The sequence below is a fragment of the Triticum urartu genome, chromosome 2A (assembly GCF_056163025.1).
Source record: "Triticum urartu cultivar PI428250 chromosome 2A, HENAU_Tu73, whole genome shotgun sequence".
In the NCBI taxonomy this organism is placed as follows: domain Eukaryota; kingdom Viridiplantae; phylum Streptophyta; class Magnoliopsida; order Poales; family Poaceae; genus Triticum; species Triticum urartu.
Genome location: NC_141874.1, coordinates 43,094,512 through 43,111,291, shown reverse-complemented (window position 1 = coordinate 43,111,291; position 16,780 = coordinate 43,094,512). Strand labels below are relative to the sequence as shown.

At 45.3% G+C, this 16,780-nt stretch overlaps 3 protein-coding genes and 1 pseudogene across 3 annotated transcripts; 3 read left to right on the top strand and 1 right to left on the bottom strand.

Annotated features, from left to right (window-relative positions):
• The first annotated feature begins 948 nt into the window (after positions 1 to 948).
• LOC125540803 (rho GTPase-activating protein 2) lies at positions 949 to 3,592 on the top strand. Its single transcript, XM_048704358.2, has 5 exons — positions 949 to 1,459; positions 1,552 to 1,672; positions 1,801 to 1,920; positions 2,429 to 2,659; positions 2,749 to 3,592. The coding sequence occupies exons 1-5, from the start codon at positions 1,131 to 1,133 to the stop codon at positions 3,382 to 3,384; spliced, it is 1,437 nt and encodes a 478-aa protein (XP_048560315.2). The 5' UTR covers positions 949 to 1,130; the 3' UTR covers positions 3,385 to 3,592.
• A 2,291-nt stretch (positions 3,593 to 5,883) lies between these two features.
• LOC125534848 (uncharacterized) lies at positions 5,884 to 6,782 on the top strand (annotated as a pseudogene).
• Positions 6,783 to 7,465: 683 nt separating this feature from the next.
• LOC125535353 (small ribosomal subunit protein eS6) lies at positions 7,466 to 9,968 on the top strand. The gene is made up of 6 exons (XM_048698406.2): positions 7,466 to 7,616; positions 7,751 to 7,815; positions 8,638 to 8,695; positions 8,788 to 8,896; positions 8,989 to 9,261; positions 9,462 to 9,968. The coding sequence occupies exons 1-6, from the start codon at positions 7,611 to 7,613 to the stop codon at positions 9,701 to 9,703; spliced, it is 753 nt and encodes a 250-aa protein (XP_048554363.1). The 5' UTR covers positions 7,466 to 7,610; the 3' UTR covers positions 9,704 to 9,968.
• A 4,123-nt stretch (positions 9,969 to 14,091) lies between these two features.
• On the bottom strand, positions 14,092 to 16,486 carry LOC125535352 (small ribosomal subunit protein eS6). Its single transcript, XM_048698405.2, has 6 exons — positions 16,330 to 16,486; positions 16,176 to 16,240; positions 15,294 to 15,351; positions 15,075 to 15,183; positions 14,713 to 14,985; positions 14,092 to 14,540 (listed from the first exon to the last, which is right to left on the bottom strand). The coding sequence occupies exons 1-6, from the start codon at positions 16,333 to 16,335 to the stop codon at positions 14,299 to 14,301; spliced, it is 753 nt and encodes a 250-aa protein (XP_048554362.1). The 5' UTR covers positions 16,336 to 16,486; the 3' UTR covers positions 14,092 to 14,298.
• Between the last annotated feature and the right edge of the window lie 294 nt (positions 16,487 to 16,780).

The window sequence follows — 16,780 nt, the reverse complement described above, 5'->3', positions numbered from 1 at the left end:
GTGCTATGTTTAGGATTGGGTCTTGTCCATCACATCATTCTCCTAATGATGTGATCTCATTATCAATGACATCCAATGTCCATAGTCAGGAAACCGCGACTATCTGTTGATCAACGAGCTAGTCAACTAGAGGCTTACTAGGGACATGTTGGTGTCTATGTATTCACACATATATTACGATTTCCGGATAACACAATTATAGCATGAATAAAAGACAATTATCATGAACAAGGAAATATAATAATAATCCTTTTATTATTGCCTCTAGGGCATATTTCCAACACTCTTCACGCCGCCGCCTTTTGGCTTGGGCCCAACAGCCTTCTTATGAGGTGGCGCATCCACTACGATCGCATCGGCTGCTCGTGTGGCCGCAAAACCGCTACGGCGAGTAGGGGCGGCCATGGCGAGAACGATTGAAGGGGGAGCTGCCGCGGAGGAGCTGGCCTTGGCGAGGAGCATGAGAGCGGCGGTGGGATCGACGCCCGCGTCGGAGGAGCCAACGATGGAGGCCCGGCGCCCAGAGGGAGCCTATCGCGTGTGGGAAATGCCCGGGCGCGGTTGGGGCTGCATGGGCGTCGTGTTTGGTTTTGCGGCGGTAGCCGAAGTGCCCTATATTTGCAGCACTTATGCTGTCTTTTGGGCGCCCAAAAAAATCTGGAGCAAAATTTACATAAGCAGCATTTTTTTTTGTTCTAAAATACCAGAAGAACAGTTATGCCCTCCTATTACAGTGCAGCTATTGGATATGCTTTAGTCTAGCCCGACTAATTTTCCACACGAACGAATCGATCAGCCATGTCGTTGGAGCACCTAGCATTTGAATTTGGCAGCCGTTGGAGGTGGGGCCCCCATGTCTGGTCTCCCGGCCCCACGTGCGTCTCCCTCCCCCGTCCCCCAATTCGAAATCGAGATCGCGGGGAGGACAACCGAAGCCAAACAAAAAAAGCGGCCCCCTCCATGCTCCCCAGGCCACCGCTCCATTCAAAATCGGACCACCGCTGCTCTTCCTCCCCCCACACTCACCCACCCACTCACTGCCCTCGAGCTCAGCTCAGCCCGAGAGCCAGCAGGCACCGCCGCCGCCCACACACCAGCGCAGCGGCTAGGAGGAGGAGGGGGAGGCCGCGATGGGCGAGGTGGTGCTCATCTCCCGCTCCGGCGACGGCTGCGGGGCCGTGGGGGAGCGGAAGGCGGACCACCAGGAGCGGCAGGGCCAGCAGGGGCAGGTGCTGGAGCTGCTGCTCGCCGCGCTGCGCAAGTCGGTGGCGCTGCCGTGCCAGATGGCGGACGCGGACGACCCGGCGGGCGGCGCGGCCGGTGCGGGCTGGGGGATGGACATCGGCTGGCCCACCGACGTCCGCCACGTCGCGCACGTCACCTTCGACCGCCTCCAGGGCTTCCTCGGCCTCCCCGTCGAGTTCGAGCTCCAGATCCCCTGCCCAGCGCCCAGCGCCAGGTAGCTTCCTCCTCTTCTTCTCCTCAAACCAATCTCCCGCGAGGATGAGGATTCGGTTCGAATTTCAAATGTGTTTTCTTTCCGGCCTGCAGCGCGAGCGTCTTCGGGGTGTCGCCGGAGTCGATGCAGTGCGGGTACGACGACAGGGGCAACTCCGTCCCCAAGATCCTCCTGCTCATGCAGGAGCGGCTCTACTCTCAGGATGGCCTCAAGGTAGCACAACTGCACAAGCACATTACTCTGCTCCTCTTTGCTCCTCAAATAGCTGAGTGTGTTCGTTGCTAAAGTCCAATTTGTTAACTGACTAATCTGTGTGGATGGAATCGATGATATGCATGCAGGCAGAAGGGATCTTCCGCATCACTCCGGAGAACAGCCAGGAGGAGCATGTCAGGGAGCAGCTGAACAGGGGTGTCGTTCCTGACGACATCGACGTCCACTGCCTCGCTAGCTTGATTAAGGTACTAGGAGCTTCTGGAGCTCACTGTTTTTAGTCTCTCTGGGATTCATTTGTGCAAACGCGTCCGATAAATAGGTTTGTGAGATTACAAGTGCAGAGAAATGTCTAGTAAAATGTGGTAGATTACAAGTTTTACCTTAGTGAACATTTTCCATGGGTAGAGCCATTGGTCCGTATTTTATGCCCAAGAGTGTACTGTTGTTCTCCTAATTAACTACCTTTCTGACGGACACTGATACTGATGAGATAAGAGTGAACATCTTCCATGGGCAGAGATATTGGTATCTATCTTTTTGCCCAAGAGTGTACTGGTGTACTCCTAATTAACTAGCTTTCTTCTGACAGAAAAAATGCTACTATGATACTGATGAAATAATTAATGTCGATTTCCTGACACCTTTAGCTTATTTATTTTTTCTTCAATTTTTATGTGTTTTGGATTTTCACACATTTGGTACTCCTGCATGGTGAAAGCATAGGGGTTAATTATGTTGTTCAATTCGATGCAGGCCTGGTTCAGGGAACTACCCGAAGGTGTGCTTGATAGCCTCTCACCAGAGCAAGTCCTGAACTGCAACACCGAGGAACAATGTGTGGAGCTGGTGAGGCATATTCCTGTAACATATGCTGCACTTCTCAGCTGGGTTGTAGAGCTCATGGCTGATGTTGTCGAAGAAGAGGGGTCAAACAAGATGAATGCACGAAATATCGCAATGGTTTTCGCACCCAATATGACACAGGTACTGATTTGCTTGCCACATTTCCCTTACTTGAAATATTTCTTTTTGACACAGTTGCTAACGTTGGCGAATGATTCTCTTGCAATCAGATGTCAGATCCTCTTACTGCTCTGATGCATGCTGTTCAAGTCATGAACTTGCTCAAGACATTGGTTCTCAAAACACTCAGAGAACGCGAGGAGGATGAAGGATCATATTCGACATTTTCGTCATCGCCAACTTTATCCGATGGACTTGATGAGGTGGATCGTGAGCACAATCAAGGTGATGGCAATGACAGTGGGGCTGAGAAATATGGTGATGACAGTAGTGAAAGCTCAAAGAGTTTTGACAAGGCCAACAACCTGATAATGGACAGCGAACAGCTAATTGGTTCGTCCAGGAGGCACACCTCATTTGAGTTTCGTTTGCCTTGCACCATCGACAACGACGAGGATAAATATCCATCGCTTAGCGAGATCGAAGAAGGTTTCTTGAGGAGGCTAGAATGGCAGGATGTGAGCAAAGGAGGCGATGAAGACGAGGGAAGCATCTTCTCTACCTCCACCAAAGAGGCAGAGCAGCTGAGCTCCTCTGAAAGCATAAGTGAGTCTTGCAAGGTAAGTGATCAAACAAGTAGCACTGAAGATGCAGTTGGTACTGATAGCATTGAGCGGACAATGCAAATGGAGACCAGGACCGAAACTACACGCGAGAAGGCCACAAATGCCAAAGAAGTGAGCTGATCATATGCTCATTGCAAGGATGCAGATTTATCTTTGGTTGTCAATCTGTCATCCATGTAATGTAACGCCTAGCTGTAACTTCCACGCCTGCGTGTCATTCAGTCAACACAGGGTTGAGGAACTTTGTCGCAGTAATATTCTGTTGCTGAAGCTATGTAATTGATTACTCGTGTGGTTTAATTATGCCGAAATGCCTAGTTTCTGCTTTTGAGTAAGTTGGAGCTGTAGAGGCACAATAACTTGCTTCTAAACTATCCATAACCTTTTGTGAGTTTTTTTTCCCTCGACTCTTGCTTCTGATGCAGCCTACTCAAATCAAGTCCAACATATGCAAACTCTTGCACCTAAGAGATACATTGAGTTCTAGAGGGAGAGGAAGATTACCTGTGCTGCGCGAAACCCCTGCTGTGCAAGCGGTTGTTATGGCACGCTACGGGCAGTGCACACAGCACTCCAAACTTGTACAAAACTATAGACAAAATAGAGTGCTTCAGTGGATGAACCATTTGATTTGAAGGGCTCAGAATTGTTATACAAACCCATGCAAGCTTCCTACTCGGTCTACAGAAGGTGCTTATATATATTTCTGTTCAATTTCAGAAAGTAAAACGACAAAAAGCAGAGAGTGCCCTCTAAAACACGGGTAATTATGCAGCATAAAAGGTCTCCCTTACACGAGTAACTAACAATATACCGAAACAATAGTGTTGTCAGCTGGCAGTTCATGGTTCTATTGCAAAAGCCTGGATTCAAACTCTGGGTTCATATTTTTACTTTCCTTTGAGCTTACATTTTTACTTGGTATATAACCAGTTCGCGCTAAGACCATTAGCCAAAGTCTAATCACAGGTAATGAATTGTTTCATAAAGCAGCAGACCACAAATAGAAGGGCTAAGATAAGGTATTTAAGGGTATCAGGAGATCAACAGAATAAATATTTTACTAAACGTCTCTTCATTGTCGTATTCTTCTTGACATAATTTGCAGGACAAAAGTTGGAGTCCGAGTATCGAACGATATGCAGCTTAAAATACTTGAGATGATCTCTGTCCAAAGCATTGTAACAATCTCAACCTGTTTCACTACATGGAGGTATTTTCAGTACACACTGGACATCGCCAAGTATTTAACTAATAAATTCTGCAGAAGAACAAGCATTCATGTGCACAACGAGTCATGCAGGATTTTCCCAATATGATCTACAATACATAGATATAGTAATGGATAAGCTTGTCGCATACCACAAAAATTTGCACGCACCTTGCGCACACGAGCATCTTGGATGACTAAAAATTTCAGTTTTTTTAAATTTTGTTTACTTTTTTTATTTACTGTTCGTCGGGTGTAGATGGGCCTAGGCACCGTTTTGAATTATTGTGATTGAACTGGTCTTCTCTAACCAAAGGATGGCGAGCATTACAACCTTTTCTCACATAAGTCCTGTAGTTTTTTTTCCTCTTTGCTGCACTTTGACGCATGATGCGGGTTGTGATGGTAACTTTGCAGAGGTTGGAATGAATGATTTTCTGTCTTTGAGAAAAAAAAAAGCTTTCGACCATCTATGGGTGTCGAACTTTATGGTGTTTTATTTCCACCATGGCAACTCTAGAATTCTAACATCTACATGAGTCTGTCACATGAGCACGACATCATAGTCTTCTGAAAAATATGGGTTAGAGGCCTAGTTGTGTGTGCTGGAATGTCACTCTTTCATGGACATATGATCAACTGGAAAATGTCAATTTCATACCTGTAGCTCTTTCTCTCAAGTCCAATTGTCACCCCCAACTAAAAACAAGTCTAAATTTCATCCCAAGACAAACTATTTTCTAGATCCGTACTAAGTTTTCATATATGAAATTATCGCATGGATTCTTTTACAAACAATGAACCAAAAATACGGCCACACTAAACAAATGAATAAAATTTTGTTGTTTCAACAATTATCCATGAAAAATAAAAACGACTAATAGAAGAACAAAAATCCTGATGTGCTTCATTTCTTTTCCTTTTTTTGCGGGAAGATGTGCTTTATTTCTACAAACAAGTATCTAAGGAACAAAAGAGGATGGCTGCTGAGAACATATGGAAGTGTGCGGAACAAATTTTGTTGTCATAAACAAATATACAAACTTATAAAGTAGATAACCTTGGCGGGAAAAGAAAATCTGTGGAACAGCTAATGTTCTTGCAAACATAAATATAAGAAAAGCAAATTCGTTGGAGAAAAAAAAATTACTATAATAAAATAATTGAAAATGGAAATATAGAATGCTAGAACACATGTAAAATATTTCTAGCAAAGCAATTAGAAAAGTGTGTAAATAAAGGATAAGAAAAAAATAGGAACCATGCGAATAATTTCTACTCAACATATTTTTGCAGGGAAAATCATTAGGACAAAGCTCTTCCCAACCCTAAGGTCGCCATTTCTGTTCCTCAAAAAAAAAAAGGTCGCCGTTTCTCGTCTAGGAAAAAATCGCCATTTCTGAGAGCTCCCATCCGAATCGCCATGTCCTCCCCACCATCGCCGCCGCCGGCGAGACGGCCGCCACCCACTCGAACCACCATATGCGCCCTCGGCGACGACCTACTCCGCGAGATCCTCGCCCGCCTCCCCGACCTCCCGAACCTCGCCCGCGCCGCCTTCACCTGCCACGCCTTCCTCCGCGCCGTCCGCTCGTCCCCCGCCTTCCGCCGCCGCTTCCGCTCGCTCCGCGCGCCGCCCCTCCTCGCGTTCTTCGTCGAGCGCGAGATGGACGCGGTCCCGGTCTACCCATCCCCCTGGCGCCCCTCCGACCCTTCCGCGACGCCGATTTCCTCCAGACCCGCAGCATGCGCTGCCCTCCCGCCGACCACGGAGTTCGACTACAGCTTGAACGGCGAGATCCACATCGCCCACCGGAAGCAGCGAGCCAGCTACAGCCCACTCACGCAAGCCCTGGCCCTCTTCCCCGACACCCAGATCCTGCCGGACGGCAGCTACCTTGAGCTCCACACGCTCTCCCACCAGGAGGAACAGGGGCTGCAGCGCGTGGTCTGCGTCGCGCGTCGCCGCGTTCTCGTCGCACACCATGGAGTGGCAGATTTTTCCATGGGTGATGGGTGGAAACAAAGGGCCCTGGTGCCCAATGACGCCAGCTCCTTCAAACCTGGCAAGGTGGTTGATGGATTCGTGTACTGGACCTTTGGGAAGGGAGCCTCCGGTATGCTGGTGCTCAATACAGCAACATCTCAGTTCCACCTAATTGATGTGCCGCCACCCTTGAAAGAAGGTTGGATGATCTTTACTACATTCAAGCTTGGCCAGACCAAGGAAGGGAAGCTCTGTATCGTGCACTTAAATGTCAGAATAAAAAACTATTTGCATGCAACTTCCAGGCTAGAGAAATTATAAGTTGCATGTAAGGTTGAAGAAAAAACTCTGTTCATCCCATGCAATTATCAGGTTAATGGAAGTGTAGTGCCTAAAAGATAGCACATCCACCCAAACCTGTGGAGGTTAATGGAAGTGTAAGCTGCATGTAAGGTTGAATAAAAAATTACTTCATCCCATCTAGGAAAAATGTATGCACAAAGTTTATCTGATTTTACCCCGCCATGTAGTATCTACCTTCTCGTGAATCAAAAACGCACACGCAAATCCCATTATTATTGTGTTTCTCTACTTGCAATGCACATGAGTGCATTCTAACAAAATGTAATAACACTTATGGGTTTCACAGTTCTTACAAAATGTAATAACATACCGTAGCAATAACGACAGTCAAGTGCTTACGAAGAAAGGAATAACTAATAATGAAATCATTTGTAAGAGGCAATCCGGAGTGCAACTGCATTTAACTAATGAAAATCTTTTATACCTAAAAGAGTAATCCCACTAACTTATTTATTTTAACATACAAGTATGCCACATCACTATATAATTATGGATGAGATAAGACACACCTCAACATACAATCATGCAAGTTTTTTTTATAGAAAAAACGTGTCGCTCCCATATATGCGGGCACAAGCCCATTTTGTACTTCAGGCCCAGATCAACTTCGGAGCCCGTGGCTGGACAATAGCGGCCCACTCAACGCCCCCACCTATATAACCTGCTCCACACATTTCCGCCGCACCCTCTTCGCCCAAAACCCTACCCCTCGAGCAACCGCGCCGCCGCCGCTCCACCCAGCGTTCGGGTTGCTCGCCGCCGGCGAGCTCGTGCCGCGACTCCACCATGAAGGTACGCACTTCTCCCCTCCTTCCGATGCGCGCATATCTGACCCGAGACTGCGCTGCCCTTCACCTCCCGATGCGCTCTGATGTGATCTGTTCCTGTGCGACGCCTGATTCGTGTGGTTTTGGCCTTGGTTTCAGTTGAACATCGCGAACCCCACCACGGGGTGCCAGAAGAAGGTCGAGATCGATGACGACCAGAAGCTGTGAGTGTTTCTCATCTCGCCCTTCGCCCTTTAGATCCGCGTCGTGGAATCGCCATGCTTGATTGCTATTGGGAAATCGCGCTTCTGTTTCCACTTTTGTGGAATCGTGAATGCTGTAGTCTTGTGCGTGGAACCATTATTTATGATTGTGTGTTAATAGGACGCTCTTATAAGTGTTATGGTGCGATTAGAATCCTGTTGAAGCTTTTGATGTTGGAGTGGACTGGAATTAAAGTTCTTTGAGGGCTATTGACAGTCTTCTTATAACAGTAATACTGTATCAAGGATGTTTGCTATATTTTCAGTGTGGTTTCAAATTGCATCGAGCACACTATGTTTATTTTCTTACTTTGAGCTGCAGATAAATGTATATTAAGATTGTTTACTCTCAAATTGTATATTTGTATTCGACTTAGCAAGCGTACAGCAATATTAGATGGCTAAGCATATCCAACCCTTCCCACATTCTTAACAACTTGATTAACAGTGAATGGCTTCAAATATCTTTTGATGCTCAGTACTTTAGTTTTGAAAAACATAGGTAAGAATGGACCGTGTGATGCCATGAACAAGGTTGCACTGTTTTTTCAACTGCTTCAAAAATATGACGGATGATGCCATGACATAATGAAATTAGCTGTTTTAACTATTTTATGGGCATTGTTATAAAACAAAGTAGTTTACTTCTGAAATCACCATAAGCAGGCTTTTAGTGGGTGGCTAATGATCAGTATATTAATGTATGTTGATTGACATAATATTCCCGTTGGAGTTTCCATTTTTTTTGTTTGGCTATATCTAACATTTTGGTATGAACTACAGGCGCAACCTTTATGACAAGAGAATCTCCCAGGAGGTAGTTGGTGATCTTCTGGGTGAGGTAATCTACTAGTAACTTCTTTCATGATAAATAACCCTTCCGGATGTTTTGATAGTTTGATCAAAGATATCTGTCATTTCCTGTATTTTCAGGAATTCAAGGGTTACATCTTCAAGATCATGGGTGGCTGCGATAAGCAGGGTTTCCCGATGAAGCAAGGAGTGCTAACTTCTGGGCGTGTCCGCCTTCTGCTTCACAGGGGTATAACTTTATTTCCATTGTACTTCTTATTACTTACATTTTCCCTCTTGGATTGAAATCTTACCTGCATCTCTTTTGCGTCAATTCTGCAGGCACACCTTGCTTCCGTGGTTTTGGCAGGCGTAATGGTGAGCGCAGGCGGAAATCCGTCCGTGGTTGCATTGTCAGCCAAGACCTATCTGTTATCAACTTGGTGATTGTCAAGAAGGGTGAGAATGATCTGCCAGGCCTTACTGACACTGAGAAGCCCAGGATGAGGGGACCCAAGAGGGCTTCCAAGATCAAGAAGCTCTTCAACCTTGGCAAGGACGATGATGTCCGCAGCTATGTCAACACGTACCGCAGGACCTTCCTTAACAAGAAGGGTGAGCTTTCAACTGTGTTAGTTTACTGCATTAGCCCTATTCCTGTTCCATCGTGGATCCTGCTGTGTTATTTTGCCATCTTTCACTTGTCTTAAGGAAAGTTACTACTATTTCCTTTAATATCATAGTGCTTGTCTGAGCAGTTTTGTGTCTCTCATTTACCGCTTTCTTACCTGGATCACATTGATTGTTATTTCCAGGCAAGAAGGTGAGCAAGGCTCCCAAGATCCAGCGTCTTGTGACTCCCTTGACCCTCCAGAGGAAGCGCGCCAGAATCGCAGACAAGAAGAAGAGGATTGCCAAGAAGAAGTCCGAGGCTGCGGAGTACCAGAAGCTGCTTGCACAAAGGCTGAAGGAGCAGAGGGACCGCCGGAGCGAGAGCATGGCCAAGAGGAGGTCGAAGCTTTCTGCTGCCACCAAGGCTCCTGCTGCCTCTGCTTAAGATGGTTACAGTCCTTTGCACTTTGTTGGAAAAATCTACCCGCTACTTTCAGTTTTCTTGGGTTGGTAATTGTTGCAATTTTGCGTGAACATGGGTACTTTATCATTGTAAGTTTTGTTACTGGAGTAGCTTTCTTGGGTTTGTACCTGATGCAGTTTACCATGAACATGATGGGTACTCTATTGTCATGAGTTTGCCAGAGTTGTATGTTAGTTTCTACTCAAGTACTCTTATCGGCCATTTAATCTGCTCGTTACTTTTTGCACCTTGTTACTTCCTCTGTTCCTAAATATTTGTCTTTTTAGAGATTCCAAATGGACTACGACATACGGATGTATGTAGATATATTTTAGAGCGTAGATTCACTCATTTTGCTCCGTATGTAGTCATTTTTAAAATCTCTAGAAAGACAAATATTTAGGAATGAAGGGAGTTTTTTCTAATTAAAGTATTTAATGAATATTATCCTTGAGCTTAATTTTGATGGTTGACTTGTTTGGCGCATGATGAAATTAGCTTGTTATAGGCAGGTGAAATGAGCTCTTTGTTTGTTCGGATTTAATTTTTGTTGTCAAAATTTGAAGAATTTTGCTAAGCTACTTTGGCTTAGTACTATATTGAACATTTGATTGCACGCAGATATCGTTTATGAGCTCCCGCGACATCTCCTTAAGCTTCAAAACGAAGAACATGGTGCAGGCTGCGGATGAGTATTAGCTGCACGGTGAAGGACCCCAAAAACACAACACACATACACACTGATCCACCTCTCCAAAAAAAAACAAAAAAAAAAAACGCACCGTTCCATAGTCCTTGGTGCACCGCCCAAACGTCTTGCACCGCCTATTGCTGTCGCTGCCCGAAGCCATATCTAGAAGGGCACCTGCTTTGTCCCATTAGATCCAGACGATGCCATCTTTGTTCGAGATGGTTGAAGGAGGATATCGCCTGCCTTATTTGTAGGTCCTACTTGAAACCACAATAAATTTTTTGCATCTTAACTACCGGCCGAAGCCTAAGCACCTGGGCCGGCGATGGAGGTGGGGACTTGTGGCTTTGCCGCCGGAGGAAGGGGCCATTGGTTCTCCTCCCAAATCGCCTCTCGTGCGGTTGGGGAAGAGAGCGGATTGATATGAGCCGATAATTAGGCCCGATTGTGGCATCTAGTTGTGGTAGTTTTTGTAAGGACAATGCTAACTTCGAAGTCGACCGGAAGATAAGTAACAGATGTTGCTGGGTGTTGATTCTTTTTTTAATACGAAAATAAACATATTCGTCTAATTTTTTTCCTAATAGGTGCATGCATGCATATAGGACAAAACTGATGATGTCATCAAAAATTCCATCAAATTTAAAACTTTAAAATGTTTTGTAGGTTAAACCGTTGCTCCGATTTAAAAACTGTTTTCACATGAAAGATTCGTTACGACGAGATCTTCGAAACTAGATCCCATATTGGTATATTTCGACGACTTTTTTTTCGAGTCAAAAGTTACCAGACCTAGACTAAATAAGTTATCACCTTTGTGGTACGTCATTTACCATCATGTTTATATAGAAATTACCCGGACAAAAAATGTCTCCTCCAACGTTCTCCCCACATGCAAATGCACTAGAGCACAGGAAAGCAGATGACATTGTAGATTTTCGCTATTTTGAAACTATAAATTATTTTATAGCTCAAACCGTCGTTGAAAAAATCGTTTTCACATAAAAAAATCCGACACGACGAGAACTTCGAAATAAGATCTCATGTTGGCTTGTTTTGATGACTTTTTTGTTCAAAAGTTACCGTAAAGTTATTAGTTATGTTATATGTAAATTAACATGTTATTTATGCAGAAGTGACCGGAGGTGTGTTTTCAACCACTTCTTTCCCAGGGGTTAAAGTTATCATGGTTTTTGTACCTAATTTATCAGGTCTACGATGCATATATTACCGTGCTATTTGCATAGAAGTAACCAGAGTATGTTTCAACAACTTTTTACTTGCGTCTAAATTTACCGCGGTGTTTGTAGCTAAGTTATCAGGTTTGCGATGTGTGAGTTACATGCTATTCACACAAAAGTTATCGGGGGGGGGGGGGGGGGTATATTTCACCAACAGCTCTTCCCCACCCCTCACCACTGTCGCCAAAGTTATCAGGGTCGTGTACATAAGTTATCAGGTCTATCATGTGTGAGTTATCATGCTATTCACAAAAGTACCAAGACCGGCGTACATAAGTTATCAGGTCCGTTACCGGCGGATACTTCATCAACCCCCTACCCCCCACTCCCCGCGCTAAAGTTATCAGGATCGGGGTACATAAGTCATCAGGTTTGTGATGTGTGAGTTATCAGGACCGAGGTACATGAGTTATCGGACTCTATTTTTGTTGTTGCTTCGTTTAGACCATTGATTGATCAATGCAAGGAACCATGGGAATGACAATGCAAGGAGTGTCTAGCCGCATGAGCGCGGGGGGCGGTGACACGTGGCAGCAATCCTTAATTATCATGCAAGAAGGATGTTAAGAGTCAGTCAGAGTAGCATTTCTACATGGAGGAGATGATCATTCATTCCATAGAATAATCATACTATAAAAAATTATAGATTGAGATACACCATGAAGGAGATCATTCATTCAATTCTGTGATATTCTTTGGGAAGAAAATACATGTAAAAATGGCCTGGCAAGTTCTTACAAAACTGAAGTTACTGAACCGAAGCTAACAGAGTAGAGCCGTGGGCTGCCCATGTAAGCCACCAAATTCAGCCCTGCAACTTCGGTTAAGCAGCCAAAATGTGGTTGAGACCTTGTATCGGCTACCAAGGCGTGAAGACATCATCTCTGCTCCATAATTCTCAGCATACATGTACTACAACAGAGACTACAGCAGCAGCAGCGGAAGCATGTGCACAGAGTGCAGCAGCCGGTCCCTCGACGGCAGCGGCATCTTCGCGGCGAGCATGTCGAGAATCGCGTCGGTGCCGCACTGCTGCTGCAGCTGCTGCTTGGCCGGCGGGGGCGGGCTGGCGCGGCTGAGCTTGCCGCCGACCGGCCGACGCAGCAGCACCGGTCGAAGGAGGTGATAGGGTCGAAGAAGGGGTCCATCGGGGACGACAGGAGGCTACAGTCCAAGTCGGTGACGCTCGACGTACCCAGCGCCAGTGTCGTCGCTGCTAGCGCCGCCGCCTGCTTGGCCGCCACGAGGAGCTGCTGCTACACTTGGTCTCGCGCCTGGTAGCTCTCCTTGGCCACCTGGCGCAGGAGGAAGGAGATTGGACGCCGTCGGGGGAGAGAAAGGAGGAAGGGATAAGGTGGATCGCGAGCCGCTTATTTCCTATCTGACAACGCGGGACTCGTTCGTGCCTGTCCCTAATGTCCAGTCGACAGGTGGTTAGCTTTCTCGTTTTTGTAAACTTACTATCATGAAGAACATAAACTGGTCTAAAGTGTTAATCACATCTCGTTTTCAATTTCTTCATGGATGATTACTTGCCTTTGATCTTGAGTCAAAACATATATTTAACCAACATCGGGGTTTCCGACAAAGAAATGCGAAAGAAGAAAGGAAGGAAGTGAGGTACTCCCTTTGTCCCACAATATAAGGCGTTTTTGCAAGCTAGCATAGAATGTCTTATATTGTGAGACGGAGGGAGTAGCTTATAGCAAGACAAGGGCATAAAGAATTGGCCGCCACTAAGGAAAATTCTGCAGGACTGCATAGTTCAACTGTCATGAGAAGGGGAAGATGACTCAGTTAAGGACGGTGTAGGGTCAAATACTCAAATATATGATCTAGAGTAGGAGGATGAGGAGGTGAATGGACATTTTGAAGAAAAAAATCAGCTTTTAGTTGACAAGTTTTAGCTTTTGCATCTCTTGATTGCCTTAGAGCAGACTAAACATGCAAGTCAGAAGTGAAACTTGCAACATAGGAAAGGAATCGCAACACAACAAATGCAAAATAAAGAAAATCTCCCGAGCTTCGGATTGTTGGCATGATCCTACCAAAACTTTGGCAAGTTTCTTTCTAGGAAGGATCAGATCTATTATAAAAATTCACCAAAAAACTAAAAGCATGTCAAACATAACATAAAGATTGATTGACTCAAGGTAGTGAACCTATAGAACAGTCGGTTCCAATTCCATTTCAAACAAAAAAGACTATCGAAGATCCAACTAATACACGCCTATAGTATATTTCAAGAATCTTATGATGTGGTGGAAAATCATCTAGCACAAATAGCAGTCAAGATGTATGAAAACATCAATAGTAAATTCAGAATTCAAATCGAGCAAATTAAAGTACTGAAAAATGTTAAGTGCCTCTTGATAAGATTCCTCAACCTGAACCACCATAGAACTTGAGTAACAAGTACCTCTTGATAAGATTCCATGTTCACACAAAACTGCATCAATTATCCAAGTTCATGCAATTTTGTTCATTCAGTAACAAACTCCTGACGATTAAGGTACCCATGTTCACGCAAAACAGCATCAATTACAACTCAACAACGCTGAAAGTAGCAGCTAGATTCATATCATCCAACAAAGTGCGAGAAATTCTTCCGCTATTACAGCTAATAACGGAAGACTGTAAACATCTTAGGCAGAGGCAGCAGGAGCCTTGGTGGCAGCAGACAGCTTCGACCTCCTCTTGGCCATGCTCTCGCTGCGGCGGTCTCTCTGCTCCTTGAGCCTCTGTGCAAGCAGCTTCTGGTACTCTGCAGCCTCTGACTTCTTCTTTGCGATCCTCTTCTTCTTGTCTGCGATTCTGGCGCGCTTCCTCTGGAGTGTCAAGGGAGTCACAAGGCGCTGGATCTTGGGAGCCTTGCTCACCTTCTTGCCTGGAAATAACAATCAATGTGATCCAGGTAAGAAAGCGGTAAATGAGAGACACAAAACTGCTCAGACAAGCACTATGATATTACAAGGAAAGAATATTTTTCCTAAAGAAAAGTGAAAGTGGGCAAGCAGGATCCAAGATGGAACAAGAATAGGGCACGGTTGAGAACTCACCCTTCTTGTTAAGGAAGGTCCTGCGGTATGTGTTGACATAGCTGCGGACATCATCATCCTTGCCAAGGTTGAAGAGCTTCTTGATCTTGGAGGCCCTCTTGGGTCCCCTCATCCTGGGCTTCTCAGTGTCGGTAAGGCCTGGCAGATCATTCTCACCCTTCTTGACAATCACCAAGTTGATAACAGATAGGTCTTGGCTGACAATGCAACCACGGACGGATTTCCTCCTGCGCTCACCATTACGCCTGCCAAAACCACGGAAGCAAGGCGTGCCTGCAGAATTGACACAAAAGAGATGCAGGTAAGATTTCAGTCCAAGTGGGAAAATGTAAGTAAGATGTACAATGGAAGTAAAGTTATACCCCTGTGAAGCAGAAGGCGGACACGCCCAGAAGTTAGCACTCCTTGCTTCATCGGGAAGCCCTGCTTATCACATCCACCCATGATCTTGAAGATATAACCCTTGAATTCCTGAAAATACAGGAAATGACAGATATCTTTGATCAAAACTATCAAAACATCAGGTCAAGGGTTATGTATCATGAAATAAGTAGCCATGAAATACGTTGCCAGTAGATTACCTCACCCAGAAGATCACCAACTACCTCCTGGGAGATCCTCTTGTCATAAAGGTTCCGCCTATAGTTCATAACAAAATGTTAAATATCCAAACAAAAAATGGAAAGAGTAAATTCTAACTGGAAATTTTTGTCAGCCAACAAACTCGAATATACTTATCATTAACCACTACAGCGTGCTTATGGTGGTTTCACAGGTAAACTACCTTTGTTCTGTTACAACATTTTTCCACCAAAACAGCTAGTCGCATCACGTCATATTTTTGAAGCGGTTGAAAAACAGTTCAACCTTGTCCATGGCATTACAGGGTCCATGGTATCCTATGTTTTGCTGAAAACTAATCAGTATTGAGCATCACAAGTTTTTTTGGAAACCACTGTTTGTTAATCTATTTGTTAAGAATGTGGGAGGGTTGTGGTGTGCTTAGCCCTCCAACAATATCTACTATTGTTGTGCGCTTGCTAACTCGGAATACATATTTACAAGTCCAGAGTACGCAGTCTAAATGTGCATTTATCTGCCGCTCAAAGTAGGAAAATGCAACTTGAAACTATATTTGAACATTGACACCAAGTAGTAACCTACGTGATATTACTGTTATTTCATAACAACGCTCAAAGAACTTCAATTCTAGTCCACTCCAACAGCAATCGATTAACACGATTCTAGTCGCACCATAACATTTAGAAGATCGTCCTATTAACGCACCATCCAATTTCTAACAAAGTAAAAGGACAAGATGCAAAGACTACAGCAAGCATTCAGGAGTCCACCAAACTGCAAACAGATACACTACACAGAAGCGCGATTTCCCAATAGCAATCAAGCATGGCGATTCCACGACGCGGATCTAAAGGGCGAAGGGCGAGATGAGAAACACTCACAGCTTCTGGTCGTCATCGATCTCGACCTTCTTCTGGCACCCCGTGGTGGGGTTCGCGATGTTCAACTGAAACCAAGGCCAAAACCACACGAATCAGGCGTCGCACAGGAACAGATCACATCAGAGCGCATCGGGAGGTGAAGGGCAGCGCGTACCTTCATGGCGGAGTTGCGGCGCGAGCTGGCCGGTGGCGAGCGACCCGAACGCTGGGGAGCGGCGGCGGCGGCGGCGGCGCGGTTGTTCGAGGGGTAGGGTTTTGGTCGGAAGATGTGTGGAGTCTATTTTATAGGTGGGGCGTCGCGGAGAAGTAGAGTGGGCCGTTATGGTCCAGCCGCGGGCGCACGGGCTGATCTGGGCCGTTATGGGCTCCGAGGAGGTACGATAAGACAATAGGCCTAACTTGTAAAAGTTGGAGCTCCTACCTTTTGAGGCGGGCAAAGCCAGCTTTGAACACACACACACAAACTTTCTCAAAACAAAAAAGAACACACACACAAAAAAAAAGCCAGCCTGAACACATTTTATTGAATTTGAGGTTCAACAGAGAATATATACACAGAAGGCGGACATACAAGGAAAAAAAAGAAAAACATCGAGTAGACCAAA